Consider the following 18,715-nt stretch of genomic DNA (forward strand, 5'->3'; position numbering starts at 1 on the left):
TGAAACCTTCGGTGCTTCACAATGACCTTGAAATAAAATTCACTCCTGGAGCCTCACATGCCCTGCCTGACATGGTTCCTGCCTTCCTGTCTCACCTGGTGGGCGCCTGCCCCTCACCTCTCTTGCCCATGCAGCCGAGTGTGTGGATTCTAGAGTGGTCTCTGGGGCTGGACTGCCCACTCCAGGATCCTGCCTCTGGCACTTCCTAGCTGTGCAACCCTGGTCCCAGGCCAGCCGGCTAACCTCTCTGCACCTGTCTCCTTTCCTGTCCGCTGGGACAATCACGGCTCCCGCATTGTAAGGTTGTTTTGAGGACTCAGTGAGCAAATACTAGTGAATCACTGCAATGGTATCTGGCACACAGGGGTGTGTCTGCTACGGTGATTGCTTCCGCGTGCAAGATTACAGCGTTGGAGGCACATGTTGTAAGCTGTCTGCCACTAGACACACGGAAAGTGTGTCTGCAAGATCCAGAGAATCCTGTGTTTAGTGGGGAGAGGTCGGTGGGTCCAAAAGCCTCTTCTCATCGATGGTGGCTGCCCGCCCAGGGCTCCTCCTCATCATGGCTCCGGGGCCACCGAGACTGGCAGTTAAATCAAGTTTTCGATAACTGATGTTCCCCCTCGAACCCTTCCTGCGTTTATCCCCCTAAAGAGATGGATGGCTGCGCGTCAGCGGCTCGGCTGCTCTCACTGCTTTAACGTGACAGCGATGATTTGAAGCCACAGCTTAAAAGGATATTGGGCAATAAAAGGAAGCTTTCTGTGGATTATGGCTGACGATGTTTTCCGAGTTTCTGTGTCTCTCTGAATGCTTGTCGTGGCTGGAACCGCTGCGTCCAGCTGTGTGGCTTCTGCCTGACAGGCATTTTCTGTCTGTGACACTATTCCTGACCTGAGCAGCTGACCTCCTTTCTCCCACTGGACCCACACGACACAGAAACCAGCTCCCTGGGACTCACCGGTGCTTCCGGGGTGGGAAACAGGCTACAGTGAGTTGGAACCACAGAGCCTCTCCCTGCTCCCGACACCTGCAGTCACCAGCCTGGGGTTTGGGAGCCCAGGTGAAAGGTGCCATCACAGCTGCCCATCCCAGGCCACCTGCTGTGGCCATCAGCTCAATGCCTCCTTTCCCCTTGGGGACCTACTTCCTTGACCACATCATCCTTTAACTGTTGATCCTGCCTTGTCCACCTAATGGGTTTAAATGACCGCAGGCGTGATGTGTGACTCTGATGGGTCCTGCTTCCTTTTCTTTTCCCAGACTCCTGGGTGCTTGGGTGGTGGGCCCTCTTCTCTCCTGATCTTCTTCTCTCTGAGCTGGCAGAGAAGGGCGGGCTCAGGGGAACCTCATGAAAGCAGCGACACCACACTCCCTGGGGAAACAGTTTCTCTCCCCAGTGAGTAAATGGGAGCAGTAATATCACGGTCACAGATTGCTGTGAGGATTTAAATGAGGCAATATTGGTGAAAACACCTGGAACAGCGCTTGTTAAAGGTTTTCATCACAACCTACTCCAAAGGCATTCCACCTCTACTGGTGAATTCCAGCCCTGGCTGGAGCTGGGTGGGAGGGAGGCTGGGGTGGGGTAGGGGGGCTGCAGACCCTCTGGTACCTCACCATGCATGGGCCGTTCTCACCTGGACCAGCAGCATCTCATCATTTGGGAGCCTGCCCAGAGCTGCTGGACCAGGGTCTGCATTTAAAAAAAAAAATGCTTTTATTTAGTTGTGAGAGAGAGGGTTGGGGAGGAGGGGCAGAGAGGGAGACAGAATCCCAAGCGGGCTCTGAGCTGTTGGCGCAGAGTCCAATGCAGGGCTCGATGTCACAAACTGTGAGATCACGACCTGAGCTGAAATCAAGGGTGGGATGCTTAACTGGTTGAGCCACCCAGGAACCCCCAGGATCTGCATTTTAACAAGAATCCTGGGAATTTCCTTGCTCACACTGCAGCGGGGGTGCGGGGGTGGGGGGAGCGCTGCTCTCACTGACCCTTTCATTTTTTCCTTAATATGTAGACCCTGGCTCTAGTCCCTGGACTATGGCAACGTTCAGAGAAGGTAGTTTCGAATAGAACGTTTCCTAAGCTCTAAACGGTAACTTAGAGGAACAGGTAATATATATTTGCTTTTGCATTAAATGCAATTTAGTTGCATTAAATGGGCTACACAAACATTCCCAAGTATTCTAATAAAAATCCTTAACCCAGTAAAAGGTTTTTAAAGCAGATGTGTACTGAGCTTGGTGGGACAGGGAACACCATGAATCTAAAGAGCATTCCCAGGCAGCAAGCTCCCAGAGCTGGAAGGAGGTATCTGAGCTGGAAAAGAAGAGAGAGAAGGCAGAGGACGGAGAGGAGGGAGGCTGGGCTTCCCAATGCCCCACCTCCCCTCACGTGGACAGGAGGGACACGGGGGGAGTAGGTGGTGTTACTGGTGCCTAAAAATGGGAGCTCTGTTAGAATCTCACCTTTCCAGCAGCCAGCCCTGCTTTTTACGGTAGCATCGATTCCTGTGTTTATCAGTTCCCCAGTGCAGCATAAAGGATAGAAATTTTGCCTTGCCTGTCTTCTAACTTCCTATTTTAAACATCAATCTCCAAGTGGAATTCTGATTTCTACAGACTCAGAATCTTCACCCTGAAAGGCTTTGGGCCTCTGCTTTTCGGAAAAAGTTGCCCAAACTTGGTAAACCAAGAAAACGAAAAACAGCATAAACCCTTTGCCATTTGAAGGGAGGGTTTTACCTGAATCCTTCTTTACAGACAGTACATTTCTCTGGTTCATCAACACACTTCCTACAGCTTGGGTGGCATTTAAGGCAATTTTTCTGACCTGGAGAAAAATGAGGAGAAGAGAAGGAGAAAAATAGATGTGAATCGAATCTGGGCAAAGAGGACTCTGGCATTTCAAAGCAGGGTTGCTGGCATAGCTCGTCACCGGTGTCAGCTTCCAGGAGGGATGATGGAGTGATAAAATAGCCAGGGCAGGCCCAGGTGTGGGATCAGAGGCCTCTCACCTCTCCTTTCTGGAGTAACTTAAAGTCCTTACACCATTCTGAGGCTTTGGAGTGGGCCCTTGGCAGAGGAGACATCGTCTGCTTCTGTTTATTTCAACAAGGACTAGAGCCAGTTCCTGGCTGACCAAGCTTGAGACTAATCAGGTGCCAGTCTTTATCTATCTATATCTATATCTATATCTATATCTATATCTATATCTATGTATATATATATAAGAAAGTGACAGGATGGAGCCTGAAGAGGCCTGGGAACCCTGCTGGTGCCTTCACAGGGGACTTTATTGAAACTTGGCAGTTACGTACACCAGGAAATAAATCTACGATGCCCATCCCACCTCCTGGGGAAATGCTGGGTCTCCATGACTCCCATGTGCTTTTCCCTAAGTTATTATCTGGTCTTTCCCTCTGGCATCTCATCAACGCCACCTGGCATTGTGCCTGGATACTAAGGGCTGCTTGCTGCCCTCTGTGCCTCCTCCTCAGGGCCCCGCACGTGGTATTACACACTCACTCAGACACACACACACACGCATGCACGCACGTGTGCACGCGCAGCAGCAGCAGGTGTTCAGGGGAGATGCTGGGTCAGTAAGGGTGGCTGATTCTTGTCTTGGAAGCAGGGTGGGGATGAAGGAAACTCCACCCTGAAAGCAGGTCTGGCTGGCAGCCCAGGGCAGGTGTTTGTAAAGGCTGTGAAACACATCTTGCAAGACTATTTGTTTTTCCTCTAAAGAGATTCTGGTTATTCGATGGCTTTATTTGTCTTTAAAGATTTCCTGGCTCCTTCTCCATAGGAGGAACACTAATGCCGTCACAGGCTGGATCAATGAACCCTCCTGCCTGGCAAGGGCCTCTGTGGGAAGGCTTCCACCTGCAAATTGCCAATGTCAAAACAATAGCTTCTTTGAACTTGAGGACTATCCTCCATCAATTTAACCCAGACCCTGTCTTTTGTCTCTTCTGGGGCAAGGTGAGTTGGTGACACACTGGCATGGGTCACGAGCCCCAGATCCCCCCCACCCATCTGCAAGACCAGGAGAGCACCCCCACTCACTGCTGAGTTCAAGTTCCACCTGTGCCATTACTAGCTGTGAGTGTTTTGCCACCTCTCAGCTTTGTTTCCCCATCCTCAAGACCAGGAGAGCACCCCCACCTCTTAGGGGTGTGGTCACTACCTGTAAAATGGGCCACCAAGACTAACCCGTTTCTTCTGGGCCCAATTAACACTGGCCAGTAGGCTCCTCTGGGTTTTTGGAGGACTGAAAACCTTCTGCCCAAACTTGAATCCTGATTTCAGCTCAGCAGTTCTTCCGAGGAGGGGCTTTCCCCCAATTTTGACTACCCAGTCCATAAGCTGGTGCTGGATTCCCTGGGAAAATTCTCCCAGGAGAAGGGACCCCAGCCCTGAGCGGGGGTGAGGGGAGGGGGAGAGGGACTGACTCATCACTTCTACGCACACAGACATGCACTTACTTTCATCGGCATAAAATCCGGCAGGACAGAATGTCACACAGGTGTTCATCTCCTGATGGTGATAGAACCCACGGCGGCAGGACAGGCACTGGGTTGGGCTCCTGCCCGAGCAGGTCTCACACCCCTTGTAGCACCGGCGACAGCGTCTCGCTGCTGTGTCCCCAAAGTAGCCTGGAGGGCACGTGTTCACGCATTTCCTGTGGGAACAGAAGCCACAGAGGGCCTTTGCAACTCAGCCCCGCGTGGCCCTTGGAGCCTGCAGCACCGCCAGGTCCTGCTGAGGCAGGATAGCTAGCTGGGGAGCAAATCCCAGCCACCCCTCTGCACCCCCAGCTTAGCAAAACTCTCAGGGAGCCAAGGCCTGGGGGTGAAGGTTAAACCATTAATGCCCATCATCCTGGTGAACACAGCTGAGAGATTCCTAAGTACCCGGGAGAGGATCCAGGACTTGGACAAGAACCCAGGAATCCTTTGTTTCAAAGTCTCAGTGGCACCTGGATGATGGTATTCGACTTTTGGAATTTTGAGCTCTGCCAGAATGTCACCGATGGTGCCCTTCGAGAGCTAGACTCACTGGACAGTGCATAAAGGCATCAGGCTGGCTGCCTGTGTACTGTGCAGGGCACGTGTGGCTGTGTCTGGGAGCTCAAGCACACCAGGAGAGACATGCCTGCAGCCCTGCATGGCTGCACCATTGCTGGGGCCCCTGGTGGCCGTGTGTCCCACCTTGTGTGGTTGCACCGCTGACTGGACACCTGGGGCTGGGAGCTCTCCAGGCGCGGCCCACAGGGCTGACTTTCAGAACAGTGCTGGCCTCTAACATGGCATTTGTCTATAGTTCCCAAGTGGTCAGTCTTGGGATGCTCAGTCTGACCAATCTTTGTTTAACAAAATGGGTACAAAACGGTTTATAAGCACAGATACCGCAATGACACAGCTTCTGATTTCATGAATTACTTTGTGATGAGGACCAGAAGTTACTAATATGTACGAAATTCCAAAGCAGTAAACCTCAATGTGATTTCCTTTTTGGGGTTTTACATTGATTCATAAGTAGGGTACTAGGCTGCCGGGGGCTGAGACAGTTTGAATCAGGTCACCTTAGCGGTATGCCGAGGAACTCCAGGACATGTGATCAGAAGTCCCAGCCCATTACCTGCTGGTCTTGGCACTCCCCAGGCTGAAGTGGACACAGTTCAAGCACTGGTCTGCATTGGGGCCATCACAGCCTTTGTCACCACACTCCGGATGGCACACACCTTAAAGACATAAACATTTCCTTTCACCCAGAGAGATGCTTTGTCAACCAAATGCAGTCCCCTAAGACCCTGAGTCAGGTTGTCACAGCCTAGGTGGGTCGGGATTAGCTTCCCTAGAGAGTGGTGGATCTGCTGGGGCTGGACGGCAGGACCTCAGCTGGACAGAGTGCCCACCCCCATGGCAATCTGGCTACGGCTGAGAGCTGAGCCTAGCTCTCAAATGGGGCAGACTGAGAAGGAAAACAGCCAGCGGTAGGTGGGGACCCAGACCCACAAAAAGACGAGCACTGTGAGATACCAGGAGAGAGGCTGGTGGTGCCTTCTTCGGGGCATTCCTCTGCAACAGGGTCATGATGCTGGCACCAGCCATCTCTCTAGATTCCTGATGTGAAGGACAAAGCAAGGCAATATGGGGCATCAAAGGCATCAGGGAAACTGCTGCCAAGCGGTGAGGATCATGGAAAGGATGGGAGAGATGATTCACTACATGCACTGGTGGGAATAGGATGGATCTGCAAGCCCAGGACCGCTGTGTGGGGCTGTCCCGGGGCGGGGCTGAGCTGGGCTGGGCTGTTCCTGGGCGGGGCTGAGCTGGGTGGGGCTGTCCCTGGGTGGAGCTGGTCTGGGTGGGGCTGCCCCTGGGTGGGCCTGGGTTGGGCTGGGCCTTTCTCTGCAAACCTTTCTGCTTCCCTCCCTCTCCTCCAAGTCCCCTGCCATCCCCAAATTCTGACTCTGGGGCCCTGTGTGTTGTTGGAAAAGTGTTGGAGAGAAATGTAGGGAGCTCAGTGGACTCTAGCAAGCCTCACTCTTGCAGGTGGTCTGCCCTGCAGGTGGGCCACACAGATGAGCCCAGTTAGAAATGTCTAGTGTCCTCAGGCCGGGGTGGGGCAGGTCCACAGATGTCCCCTTCACCTGGCCTGAAGGACATGACCACATCATGCTGAAGACCAGCACTATGGTGGGACCGCCTGCCCGCCTCGTCCCTCACCCTCCTACTCTGGGCAATGGTTCCAGAAAACTGCTCCATGTGGGAGGTGCCCAGTGGGGTATTACAAAGGCTTTGGAGTCTTTAGAAGAAAAAAGCCTTCTGTAAGGTTTGAGTTGTTGGAAGGGGTGGGGAGTGAGTTCAGAAGCAAAGAAGAGGTGATTTGCTGGCCACCAGCATTTCATGGGTATGCAGGCACAGACAAAAGTCCCCATTCTCTGTTGCCCACAATGGGTCTTTGCTGAGGTACACAAAGCCCTCTTCATTCGTCCTTAAAGGGCCTGCGGACCTTCCTAGTGTTAGACCCGGTTTATTTTGCTTCCCTCCCTGAAGGTTTACTGTTGTTGATATTTCCAAAGTTTTCATTGTGGGTCCCACTGTGAACCCCTTTCAAAGCTGAGCTTGTCCCTGGGAATGCACTGGTCTGGGCTGGGGAGGGCTCTGCTGCGGGTAGAGTTCTAGTGCACGGCCTGACATGCACAAAACTTATCATGGAGGCCACCCTCACCCCGCCCCCTTCCCCAGCTCCAGACTGTCGGGCTATTTTGCAGTCAGTTCTCATTTGATTTGATTCTTGTCCACCTCATTCCGGGCCATTTCCAGATTTCCAAGCAAATCCTTGCTTCCTGGCACATTGTTTTTCAATTACCCAATGCGCAGAAGACACCTATGAGTTTGGCCACTGGGCTCTGACCTTCCACCCAGCCCGAGCCGTGGGGGCCTCAATCCTGAGGACCATCTGCCTTCTGTAGTGGTTTCTCCCCAAGGCCAATGGAGGCAGGAGGTCTGTCTTACTTGATAAAGTAAACAGTTTCTTCAATCTTAAGGAGGTTTGGGGGGGACAGGGAAGAGACAGACCAATTTCCCTACTCTCTCCCAGCACGGGAGACAGAAGCTTCAAGAGGCTGGATCTGGACTAGGGTGTTTATTGCTATATTCCCAGCACCTAGAAAGGTGTCTGGCATAGGGCAGGTGCCAACTAAATATTTGCTGAGAAGCTGAAGGGTGAGAGAATGGATGAAAGAAATATGGGTGGAAATTGGGAAAGTGCAGGTAACCTCACCATCCACAAACAGAACAGTCTAGGATGTACCAAGAGAGGGATAGCCTTGGGAGAAGGCCTGGTTCATGGCATGTGGACTTCACCTTCCTCCTCCCTCCTGGGGCCTCTTTGTGGTGGAGAAGTTAGTTAATAACCCCGAGGGAGCTCCACACAAGGCTGGGGTCCCCCTAACAGTAACAGCAAAACCCCATCAGGGCATCTGGCTAACCAGCCGTGTCCAGCCCCAGTGAAGAGCGTGGTAAGATATTGTCCAAGGCAGGACGCTTAGATGAGCGTCTGTAAGCACCTCTCCTACAGCTGTCTACTTGAGTTGTCTCCAAAAGCCCAATGTCAAAATTCGTCTCTCGATGAATTGTTCTTGGATTAAATCTACCTGGTTGGTAGATTTGCCACTTATCCTGCTTACTCCATCACTCCTAAGATTGTGTGTGTGTGTGTGTGTGTGTGTGTGTGTGTGTGTGTGTGTGTTTTCTGGTACAGCTGTAACACATTCTCTGGGTAAGCATATGTTATTTTTGTTGCCATTTGTATTTGTTTTTCCTCTTTCCTCAATTAGCATGAAAATTCTTCAAAGACCCACTGCCATCCTGTGTCATTTCCCAAGGTTCCAGATACAAGGGGGAGTGTGATTCATGTGCTGACAGTCTGCCAACTCCCACCTACTGGGTGTTAGAATGACACAGGCTTATTTGAAATCTCTACCTTAAATCTTTTGTGGAGAAAATCCAGGATTAAAAAAACAACAACCCACAAACAGGGGCACCTGGGTGGCTCAGTTGGGTAAGCATCTGCAGAGCCTGCTTGGTATTCTCTCTCTCCCTCCCCCACCCCGCCCCTGCCTCTCCCCTGCTTGTATGCTTGCAAGTGCTCTCTCTCTCTCTCTCTTCCTCTCTCTCTCTCTCTCAAAATAAATAAATTAACTTAAAAAAAAAAAACCCACAAACAAATGTTAGAAAGCAACTTGGGAATTCTCAATGGCCTTTGTCATAAGATGCTTAGACCAGTTTCTGAAGACGCTTAGATACTTAGGAGGACTGCCTAAGTATCACGATCTTTCCCCTGCCATTCATGCGGTCCAGGAAGAGTGTGCTGGCATGTCACTGGCACACCAGCAGACATGAAGTGGAGTGGCAGGGACAAAGGTGGCTGACTGCAGACGAGAGGTACGGAAGAGAATAACAGACCACTTTCACTGCAGGTCTGGTCTCTTCCCTGATGGCTCTATTCTGCTGGGTGAGTGCTAATGTGCCCAAAGTCCATGACCTGACAATGTCCTGCACTGGACATGCCACGTGTCCTGCGAATCAATTCCCCTGTGCCTGTTGAGCTGTCCTGGAATGCATCCAGGCAAAGGCTGCATGGGCTCTTGGCTTACCTCAGTCCCGTGGGGCTGACCACACTGTCCCGCACTGACCTTAGCTTCCCTTCATCCTCATGACATTCTGTCCTTCCCTGGAGGCCACTCTCTCATAGCAGCCTGAGCACCACCCTATGTCCTGCCATCATCATCACACTACCTGGAATCACCCAGGACAGCCACTGAGCATCCCCAGACCTGCTGAATCCACCTCTGAGGTGGGGCCCAGCCCTGGGCCTGCTCTTCAACCAAGCATCCTAGGTGGGTCACTGGGGCAGCCTTGCTCTCTGCCATGTCCGGTGCTTGCTCTCCAGGGACCTCCCGCTGCTCCTCAGCCACCAGGCGGCTCTGTCCCAGCAGGTAGGCCATCGACCCCAGTTTCCCTGGTACCTCACCCAGCCCATGTGGCTCTTGCCCCCCACTTCCTGCTGGACTCACCAGCCCCCCGATCTCCAAGCCCTCCTCTCTAAGTTGGATTTCCACATACTCTTTTACTTTGGGGACCCCAGACTCCACCACTACCTTGGACGCAGTGCTGTCCTGTGCCCCCTGCTGCTGGCCCCTGGGACCACTGTTCCATCAGACCTCTCTACCCCTTCCTGATGCGGTAACTGCTCTCTGGCGCACAGGGCCCAGGTGGAGTACCACCAGGCTACCCTCTGCCCATGCCAGTTCTCCAAATTCTTAAGAACCTTCTTCCTAGTATAACCACCCCGGAAAATCCCTGCTTCAACCTGTTGCACCTCTGTGCTAAAACTGCAGAAAGCTGATAATAATCATGGGCCTACCTCAAAATCACCCTTCCCTCCACCCTGTCTCTTTCCCTGAGTTTCTGCCCTGAGGCTTATCTGTGACTGAGCTTCTGGAAGAGGCATGGACAAGCCCTTGAAAGTGGAATCTTTTTTATTTTTTATATGTTAAAAAAGATCTTTTTTAAGTTTATTTATTTGAGACAGGCAGAGACAACATGAGTGGGGGAGGGGTAGAGAGAGAGGGAGAGACAGAGAGAATCCCAAGCAGACTCTGCACTGTGAGCACACAGCCCGATGAAGGGCTTGAAATCATGAAATTGTGAGATCATGATCTAAGCTGAAGCTGAGAGTCAGACACTTAACCCACTGAGCCACCCAGGCGCCCCTTGACTATGGAATCTAACATGGTTGCTTCCTCCTCCCCCGCTCCTCCTCCTCCTTTTCCCCTCCTCTCCCATTGCCCTCCACATCACCCCACTCTTGCTCTCTCCCCATCTCTGGCTCTACCTGCTGTTACTGGCCTGCCCATCCCACTTGCCCCAAGATTGTAGGGACCTTCCCCGAGAGTCAGGAACACTTTCCATTCCCACAGAGACATCCTCTATCCATCTAGGCCATACTTGGGAAAGACTAAGTGACTTGGGCTACAGGGCAGTCATATCGTGAGATTCCAGGACAGTGTAAGGGTAGAGTCAGTAGCAGATTTTAAGGAAAAAAAAAATCAGTCCTTTATTAATAATTACTGAATCTTGCCACCATTTATAAATCGCAGGGGGAAACAGAGCAGATTAATCCATACATAATTCAATGCTCCATTTTAAAGGAATGGTAGAAGAAATTTAAAATGGAATCAACCATAATTTATGCTTGATATGTATCAGTGGAATTCTCCATTTTGTTACTTTTCTTTTTTCAGAAGCTATTAGATAATTCAAAACATCAATATCCTTAGATATCACCCATCATTTATCAAACAGCTGTAATATTTAGCTAAGCAAAATATGCCCAACCAGAAACACTCAGCTTCTCACAAATCACTGTGGGTTGGTGCAGAGGGAAAGGAACAGCTTTCTACCTAATGTGCTAATCATGACTGTGCCCAGCCCAGAGGCTAGATATGCCGAAAGCCCTCTCCAGGCTGCTGCCTCCACGCGGGCGCTGGAGGTCCAGAGCCAGGGGCACCTCCCACCTCCCAGCAATGGTATGGCTGGAGAAGAAGCATTTGCACGAGGCATCTTTACTTTCTGTGAGAATTTTTTTGTTGTTGTTGTTTAAGTAGGCTCCACACCAATGCATGGCTTGAACTCATGACCCTGAGATCAAGACCTGAGCTAAGATCAAGAGTCGGATGCTCAACCGATGGAGCCACCCAGGTGCCTCTCCTGTGAGATTCTTAAGTCCCTTCCAGTGGCATCAGTTATCTACTGACATTCAGAGCTAAGACTCTCTCCTGGAGTCTTCATCCCAGCTCTCAAGGCCAGTCAAGACCAGCGCTGTAAGTTCCTCTCCTGGCTATCTGGCTATGCTCATTCAACCCAACCTTTCTGGGCCCATTTCGACCCTCGTCCTTCCCACATTCTGGCCATAGGGACAGAAAGTGGATGGATTTGAGAGGGTCAGGAGGTTGAGGCATGAGACGAGGGACTCTGAAATAAGTGGGTGCCCCAGGAGGGGGCTCATTAACCAGGAGGCAAGTCCCAGTTCTGGTTGGGCATATAGAACCTTCTGTTTCCCAGCCTTGTAAGGTTGGAGAATACTTACTGGTTTGAAGCATACTTACTGGTCTGTAAGATATTGGGAGAGCCGTGGGTGGAAGGAGCTGTGTGGGTGTAAATTGCCATCATTATTACAACTTCCAGGAAGGGAGGAAGACCTACCATCACAATCCCCGCCTTTGCCAGGTATAGCCCCACGTTTTAAGAGTCAACAGTGGAAAACCAAAACTCGCTGAGGTTTGCCATCTCCCTCGGCTTCGGGTTCATTACCTGTGTAGTCTTCTTCGTCCTCAGGAACCTCGGCCTGGGGCGGTGATAGAGCGGCCTTGGGTGGCTCCAGCTCCGGGGTCGAAAGCTCCAGCATCCGAGAGCGAGACTGATGGGAAATGAAAGTGTTGTATGGGTGCTCCGCTGTGCCGTACAAGATGAGGCTCCATTCTTTCAATTTCCCTGGAAGACACCAATCCCAGAGTTACCGGACAGCCATGAAACCTCCCTCAGAAAGTCCTTGAGGCGCCTGGCCCGAGGCCGCCATCACTCACAGAAGAGCCAGGTACAGGGCTCCTCCCGGGGGGCTCTTCACCCACCATCTAGTCACCGGAGAACCAAGGACGTGCCGACTGCCCAGGCCATGTTCTCTGTCCCCCAGTCTCACCATGGCTCTGCTGATGGGCTTCCTTGCCCTCTTGGACTATCCAGTGGGTGGACCTGGGGCCTGGCCCTGAGCCTTTTCCCATTTGCTTCCAAATGTGAAAGCTGGATTCCATATACCGAGGAGTCCTGCTATTTGCATCCTTGACCCTGGATCACACGAAGAATAGTCTTGGGATCCTTCCTATGTAGCCCGCCAAGGTGGGTGGGAAGTGTGGTAGGGTGGGAATAGCAGTGCAAACCCAAATGTCCCCAGATGCTGAGTGTAGAGAGGATGTCCTCAAAAACAGCAGGATGGGGGCACCTGGGCGGTTCAGTCAGTTGGGCATCTAACTCTTGATTTCGGCTTGGGTCACGATCTCTCGGTTTGTAAGTTCAACCCCCACTTCAGGCTCTGTGCTGGCAGTGTGGAGCCTGCTTGGTATTCTCTCTCTCTGCCCCTCCCCTGCTCATGCTTGCGCACTTTCTCTCTCTTCTCTTTCTCAAAATAAATAAACTTAAAAAAAAAAAAAAAGCCAGGATGAATGGCACAGAGGCTGGATTGTGCACGGGGAAGTGAGAAGCTTGGGGAGGAGGGGTAAGGGCAGTGTGTCCAGCCATGAGTGAACAGGGGTGGGGACCCCACCGTCTACTTCCATGTGGGAATGATGGCCCATGCTGCTAGGTCTTCTCAGGGGTACAGAGAAGTGGAAATCTGGCCTGCAATTTGTAGGTGAAATCCCTGATCTTATAAAACACAGTAGAAGCCAAGTTAGATATGCCTGGGGCTGGCCCAGCTACACGCACCACGGGTCTGAGCTTCCCTTCCTAACTATGTGTTCCCAGCATTCAGGGAGGTGAGACCATATTGAGGAGGTCATTGCTGTTATTCTTGTGCAAATGAGAGGCCAAGGTCCAATGTGGCCAGCAGGGGACACACTGCTCATGCTGAAGGACTCACTGCCTCTCCACCCCAGCAACCATGCAGCTGTGAGCCACCTCAATGAACCCTCATGACAGGCCACGGTGACCCAAGCTAGGGACAGTGTCTTTGCCAGCTTCGCGTCTGTGTCAGCTGGGAAAAATCTCTGGCTTCCTCTTCATTTTCTATCATTGGGTTTCTTGGCAATCGGAATGCTTTAGGTGACGGGAATTATTGCTCTGATTAGTCCCTAAGTGATTTGTGTTTTTATTGTCGCTTCTGTTCACACTATTCCACTTCTTTCCTCTGAATGGCAGGCCATCTGTCTTTAGATATCTGTCTATACACTATTTTTGCCACATGGTCAGCTCTGCCAGTATAACTTTATCTTTTATTCCAGTTCCAGGAATCCCTTGGACTCCCTAAATTCTACAACACGGGCTCCTGTTTGTCCACATACCCCAGAAGCCTGTGGGCTAAAACCCATACTGTCCTAGGAGGACAGAGGCAGGACTGGCCTGCAAATACCAGGCCACACTTAAAACTTACTGTGTTGTACCCCCCCCTTTTTTTTTTTTAATTTTTTAATGTTTAATTATTTTTGAGGGAGAGACAGAGTGCAAGCAGGGGAGGGGCAGAGAGAGAGAGGGAAACACAGAATCTGAAGCAGGCTCCAGGCTCTGAGGTGTCCGCACAGAGCCCGACACGGGGCTCAACCCCATCAACGGTGAGATCATGACCTGAGCAGACTTAATGGACTGAGCCACCCAGGTGCCCCTTATTGTGCTCTTCTAAATGGTGTCTGATTTTGATTCAGTTACACAATGTGGCACAGAGCCACACTCTAGCCAACCAAGGTCCCAGGCCCCGAAAGCCTGCAGCCCTCAAGCTGTTCCAAGTCAGGCCCCACGTCACCTGGGCCTTTCCCGGCCTGGCCAGGGCTAGAGGATGCAGGTCCTTGAATTTGCAAAAATATTCCTGAGCTATTTCCCAGTACATGGACTTCCAAAGGGCCTGGTTCTTTTAGACACTCCGTGACCATTTCCCTAACACCATGAGAAGCACTTCACCCGGGTGCAGGTGCAGAAAACACAGTCCCTGATTATGAACTGTCATCCGTTCTCAACTTCTGAAGACCAAATTAGAGCCAGATTTCAAAACCACCGAGGAGCCGGGCACGTTAACTGCAGGGTGAGGAACCGATTAAGGGGGAGCACGAGGACCACACGACAGGGAACAAGGCTCTGTAAGCTGTCATTTGAGTCAAGACCTGTTTCCGCCCTGTATCGTGTCTCCCAAAACACCCACAAAAGCCCTCACCACTAAAATTAGACTCGTATTTTCAGATATGGCTTTGGTAGGACAAACAAAAGAGGCTGCTCTGAGCTCAGGATCAGCAAGCACCCGGCGGAGGGAGGGGGAGCAGGAGGAATTCAAAGAAACCAAGACAGTAGATCTCAAAGTTCTCAGCACAAGGAGAAAAATCATTTTTTTTTCTCTGTGTGTGTGTGTGTGTGTGTGTGTATGAGACAATGGATATTGACTCACTTATTGTGGTAACTACACACAATCTAGGTAAGTCAGGTCATTATGCTATACATCATAAACTTCTTCTTTTTTTAAAATAGTTTCTTTTTGGGAAGCCTGGGTGGCTCAGTCGGTTGAGCGACAAACTTCGGCTCAGGTCATGATCTCACGGTTTGTGAGTTCAAGCCCCGCGTCAGGCTCTGTGTTGACAGCTCGGAGCCTGGAGCCTGCTTCTGATTCTCTTTGCCCCTCCCCCACTCATGCTCTGTCTCTGTCTCAGAAGTAAATAAACATAAAAAAAATTTTTTTTAAATAGTTTCTTTTCTTTTTTTTTTAATGTTTATTCATTTGGGGGCGGGAGGGGCAATGAGAGAGAGGGGGACAGAGTTTCCGCAGAGGGCTCTGTGCTGACAACGGAGAGCTGATGCTGGGCTTGAATTCATTGTGCAAGATCATGTCAGACCCTTAACGGAATGAGCCACCCAGGTACCCCTGTACATCATAAACTTCTACAATGCTGAGTGCCAGTCATATCTCAATAAAACTGAAAGGAAAAAAAAATATTAAGAAACCAGCAGGAGGAGCTGCCTTGGGATGGTAGGAGGGGAGGCTGCAGTTCAGGAATAGGAAAGAGACTTCATTTTTACTGTATTCCCTTAGGGACTGTCGGATTTTTGTTCTGTTTTGTTTTTAAGCCACAGCATATGTTACCTTTCAGATATATAATTAAAAATTTGTTTTTAATGTTTATTTATTTTTGAGAGAGAGACACACACAGAATCCAAAGCAGGCTCCGGGCTCTGAGCTGGCAGCACAGGGGCTTGAATCTACGAACGGTGAGATCATGACCTGAGCTGAAGTTGGATGCTTAACCGACTGAGCCACGCAGGTGACCCTCACATATACAATTTGAGAAGAAATCTAAGTTTAATGAAAAAAAGGGGGAGGTTGTATACTCAAAGAAAAAACATTAAAAAAACAGGATACTTGGGGCTTTGGGTTTATGTTTCTGAATAAGTAATAAATATGAATGAATATGAATAGCTAAAAATCCAAAAGTATAAAAGGGAATATGGTGGAAGTCTTCCTCTAGCCCTGTCCCCTGGCCACCATCTTTCTCATCACAAGTGACCCCATTACTTGTTTCTTATGTACCCTTCCAGAAGCATTTTATTCTTTTTATTCTTTACCAAGCAGATATGAGCATATATATTTTGTCCTGTCCCCTTTATCAACACACCTGCTACACCTTCTGAACCTTGCTTCTTCCATTAGCAAGGCATCTCGATGACCTTCCCATCCCTGCAGCAGAGAGACGTTGAATCATTTAACAGTCCCCTATTGGTGGGCATTTAGGTTGTTTCCAATTTGCAATTATGAACAGTGCTATAACTTGGTCACATGAGGAGGGGCCCGGAGAAGTAGAAAGAGGTCCTAGTGTGTGGCCCGGTCCCCAGTGTCAGCTCCCTCCACGCTAACCATCCCCAGAGTCTGCCCTCGCTCTGGGGGAGATGAGACATGTGAATGTGGAAGAACCACAGAAAAGTAGAAGGAGAACATAGCTGGGGCTACCCCAGACCAGAGACTGGGTCCACACTCGACAGAACTGCCATCCAGGGGCAGGACGACTGAAAAACGTTGGCCTGCTTTGGACAAAGCATTTAGCCAGAATGTATTATTTACTATTCAGGACACTCAGCATGCCTGTTCAAGTTTACTGGGACAAAAACCAAGCAGTTCCATTAATTCCTTAATTTCCAGCAGGGAGGTCTTAAAAGACATCCAAATCCAAATTCTTTGGTTTTTCTTTCCATCAGCCTCCTGAGATTGTAAAGAAAGAACAACAAATCCACCTGCTTAGCTGCTTGGGGCCAGCACTGTCAGGACTCTGCCTCCAGATGTCACCAGCAAAGCCCAGGCAACAGTAATTGTGTCCCAGGCACACGATAATCCTGGTTAATGCCAATAAATGGCTTTATCATCATTCACTATCTTCAGTGCAGCATTTCCCCTTGATGAATTGAATTGGTAATGAACAAACAGGATTATTCCTATTATTCAAAGGAAGAACCAGAATTAAGGAAGACTACGGTTGAATTTGCCAATAGGAAAGTACCAGCAGTAATAAAGCTTTTCTTTGCCTCATATTTTGAGTGAAGCATTAAAAATCCTTCAGAGGGGAATTTACAATTGGAGACAAAGAGGGTAGACGTGGGGGAAAGTTTTTGTTAGGCTAAGAACTCTGAGCTAATACTTTTGAATTCTTCGGTTTTCTTTGGGCATAAGAAGTTATTAACAATAAAGAATTTATTAATCCTCCCCCGCCCTTATATTGAAAACATGCAGGGAGAAATTCTTTAGTCAAAACATAGTAAAGAAAGAGAGACCTAAAAAAAAAAAAATTAAGAAAGAAATACATTTCAGTCTCTGCCCTCCCTCCAGCCCCAACCCAGTGGAAGTTTTTTCCACATAAGGGCCAGTGAACCTGACTTACAAAGTTTATGAAGTTTAATGAAGAGGTTTTGGTGGAAGGAATAAAAAAGGCTCACCTCCATCTGTTTATAAAAATATACAAAAACACTTTAAAGGGAGGATTTTATGGTATGTGGATTATAGTTCACTATATTTCAATAAAGCTATTATATGAAATACTGTATGTATGTATATATATATATATATATATATATATATATACACATACACATACACACGTGTGTATTATAGACAGAAAGAAACCCCAACATTTACTCAATAAACTTAACACATAATTAAAAATGCATTTTAAGTCCACATTATGGCAACTAAGAGGGAGGAAAATAAAGGGAATTTAGGAAACAACGTGGAAAGGACAAGGAAGACTGTCCACACTTGTGGGCCACCATGTGTGCGCATTTAGGCGCACACACACGCACACCTGTGCATGTTTCCCTCAGAGCCCAGTGCAAGACAGGGGGGATGAGAGAATCTTCCCTACAATCTTGTAGTCATAAAAACCATTAAAGATGGTATTTTCAGTGGATCTAAGAATCCTAAGTGCTAGTGTTCATTTAGGTGAAGGTAGATCAAGTACGAATTCAGTAAAGAACAATAGTGGTCCTGTACGGCAATGCACAAAATAGCATTTTCCTTAACGGCACCCTAAGGTTAGGTAGGATACCATCTTTTTAACGTTTCTTTTTTTTTTGCTTTTTTCAAAGTAATGAATTAACAGTTTGAAAAGTCAAGCAATGGTACACAGTCTAGACCAATGGTACACAGTCTAGTCTTTCTGTTACCGCCCACTCCCTCTCTGAGTCCTTTTTTGGGACACGGTATCTTTTCACACTCAGAGCGTCTGTTCTAGCACTTAGTACCTCATTGCTTGATTAAATGTGTGTATGCTATGTCCTGGTTTCTCATTTTTCTTTTTTTTTAAGTTCATTTATTTATTTTGAGAGAGAAAGAAAGAGAGAGGGAAGAGAATCCAACAGGATGCACACTGTCAGTGGAGAGCCCAATGCGAAGCTCCATCTCACGAATGTCAGATCAAGACCTGAGCTGAAATCAAGAGTCAGATGCTTAACCAACTGAGCCACCCGGCGCCCTTGGTTTCTCAGTTTTAGACACCATCCAGTGACATCCTACCTAGGATATGGAGAAGAAGCCCCACTTTCACGCCATCCCTCATATACTCACATCCTTCCCCATATACCCAACACTCTGTTGACATGATTTCTTACTGGGTCAGTATTCAGTGTCTTCTCCCCCACCTTCCTCCCATTTCATTTTGTGGGAGATTTCCTCAGGGCTTCTAACCTATCTATTGACTTCCTAAGTTTTGCCTCACGCTTAAAATTTTCAAAGTATTTATCTGGTTCTCCCAATGTTCTTTTTTTATAATACAGAATCCTGTTCTTGGTTTATAGGTGAAATATTTTCTCTTCTCTTCCCTGAGGACACCTATGAGATAACGGAATTTATATATTGGTCTCTGCCCTAGTTCCTGGTACAGAGCTCCTGAGACCCTTGTTATTTC

At 49.2% G+C, this 18,715-nt stretch overlaps 1 protein-coding gene and 1 long non-coding RNA gene across 3 annotated transcripts in view; one reads left to right on the top strand and one right to left on the bottom strand.

Moving 5' to 3' along the window:
• PCSK6 (proprotein convertase subtilisin/kexin type 6) overlaps window positions 1-18,715 on the bottom strand; it is a 193,090-nt gene that overhangs the window by 14,382 nt on the left and 159,993 nt on the right. Inside the window, exons 14-18 of one of the 2 annotated variants that reach the window (XM_045448812.1) lie at window positions 11,892-12,071; window positions 11,687-11,725; window positions 5,647-5,749; window positions 4,491-4,687; window positions 2,746-2,833 (exon numbers count right to left, since the gene is read on the bottom strand). In XM_045448812.1, coding sequence (XP_045304768.1) covers window positions 2,746-2,833; window positions 4,491-4,687; window positions 5,647-5,749; window positions 11,687-11,725; window positions 11,892-12,071 — 607 coding nt within the window. The remainder of the gene's footprint in view (window positions 1-2,745; window positions 2,834-4,490; window positions 4,688-5,646; window positions 5,750-11,686; window positions 11,726-11,891; window positions 12,072-18,715) is intronic. The other variant, XM_045448813.1, reaches the window with a different exon arrangement.
• On the top strand, window positions 10,160-18,428 carry LOC123582580. The gene is made up of 3 exons (XR_006704467.1): window positions 10,160-10,184; window positions 17,762-17,766; window positions 18,186-18,428. It is a non-coding gene; the product is annotated as an uncharacterized LOC123582580 (long non-coding RNA).

The sequence above is a fragment of the Leopardus geoffroyi genome, chromosome B3 (genome assembly GCF_018350155.1).
Source record: "Leopardus geoffroyi isolate Oge1 chromosome B3, O.geoffroyi_Oge1_pat1.0, whole genome shotgun sequence".
NCBI lineage: Eukaryota > Metazoa > Chordata > Mammalia > Carnivora > Felidae > Leopardus > Leopardus geoffroyi.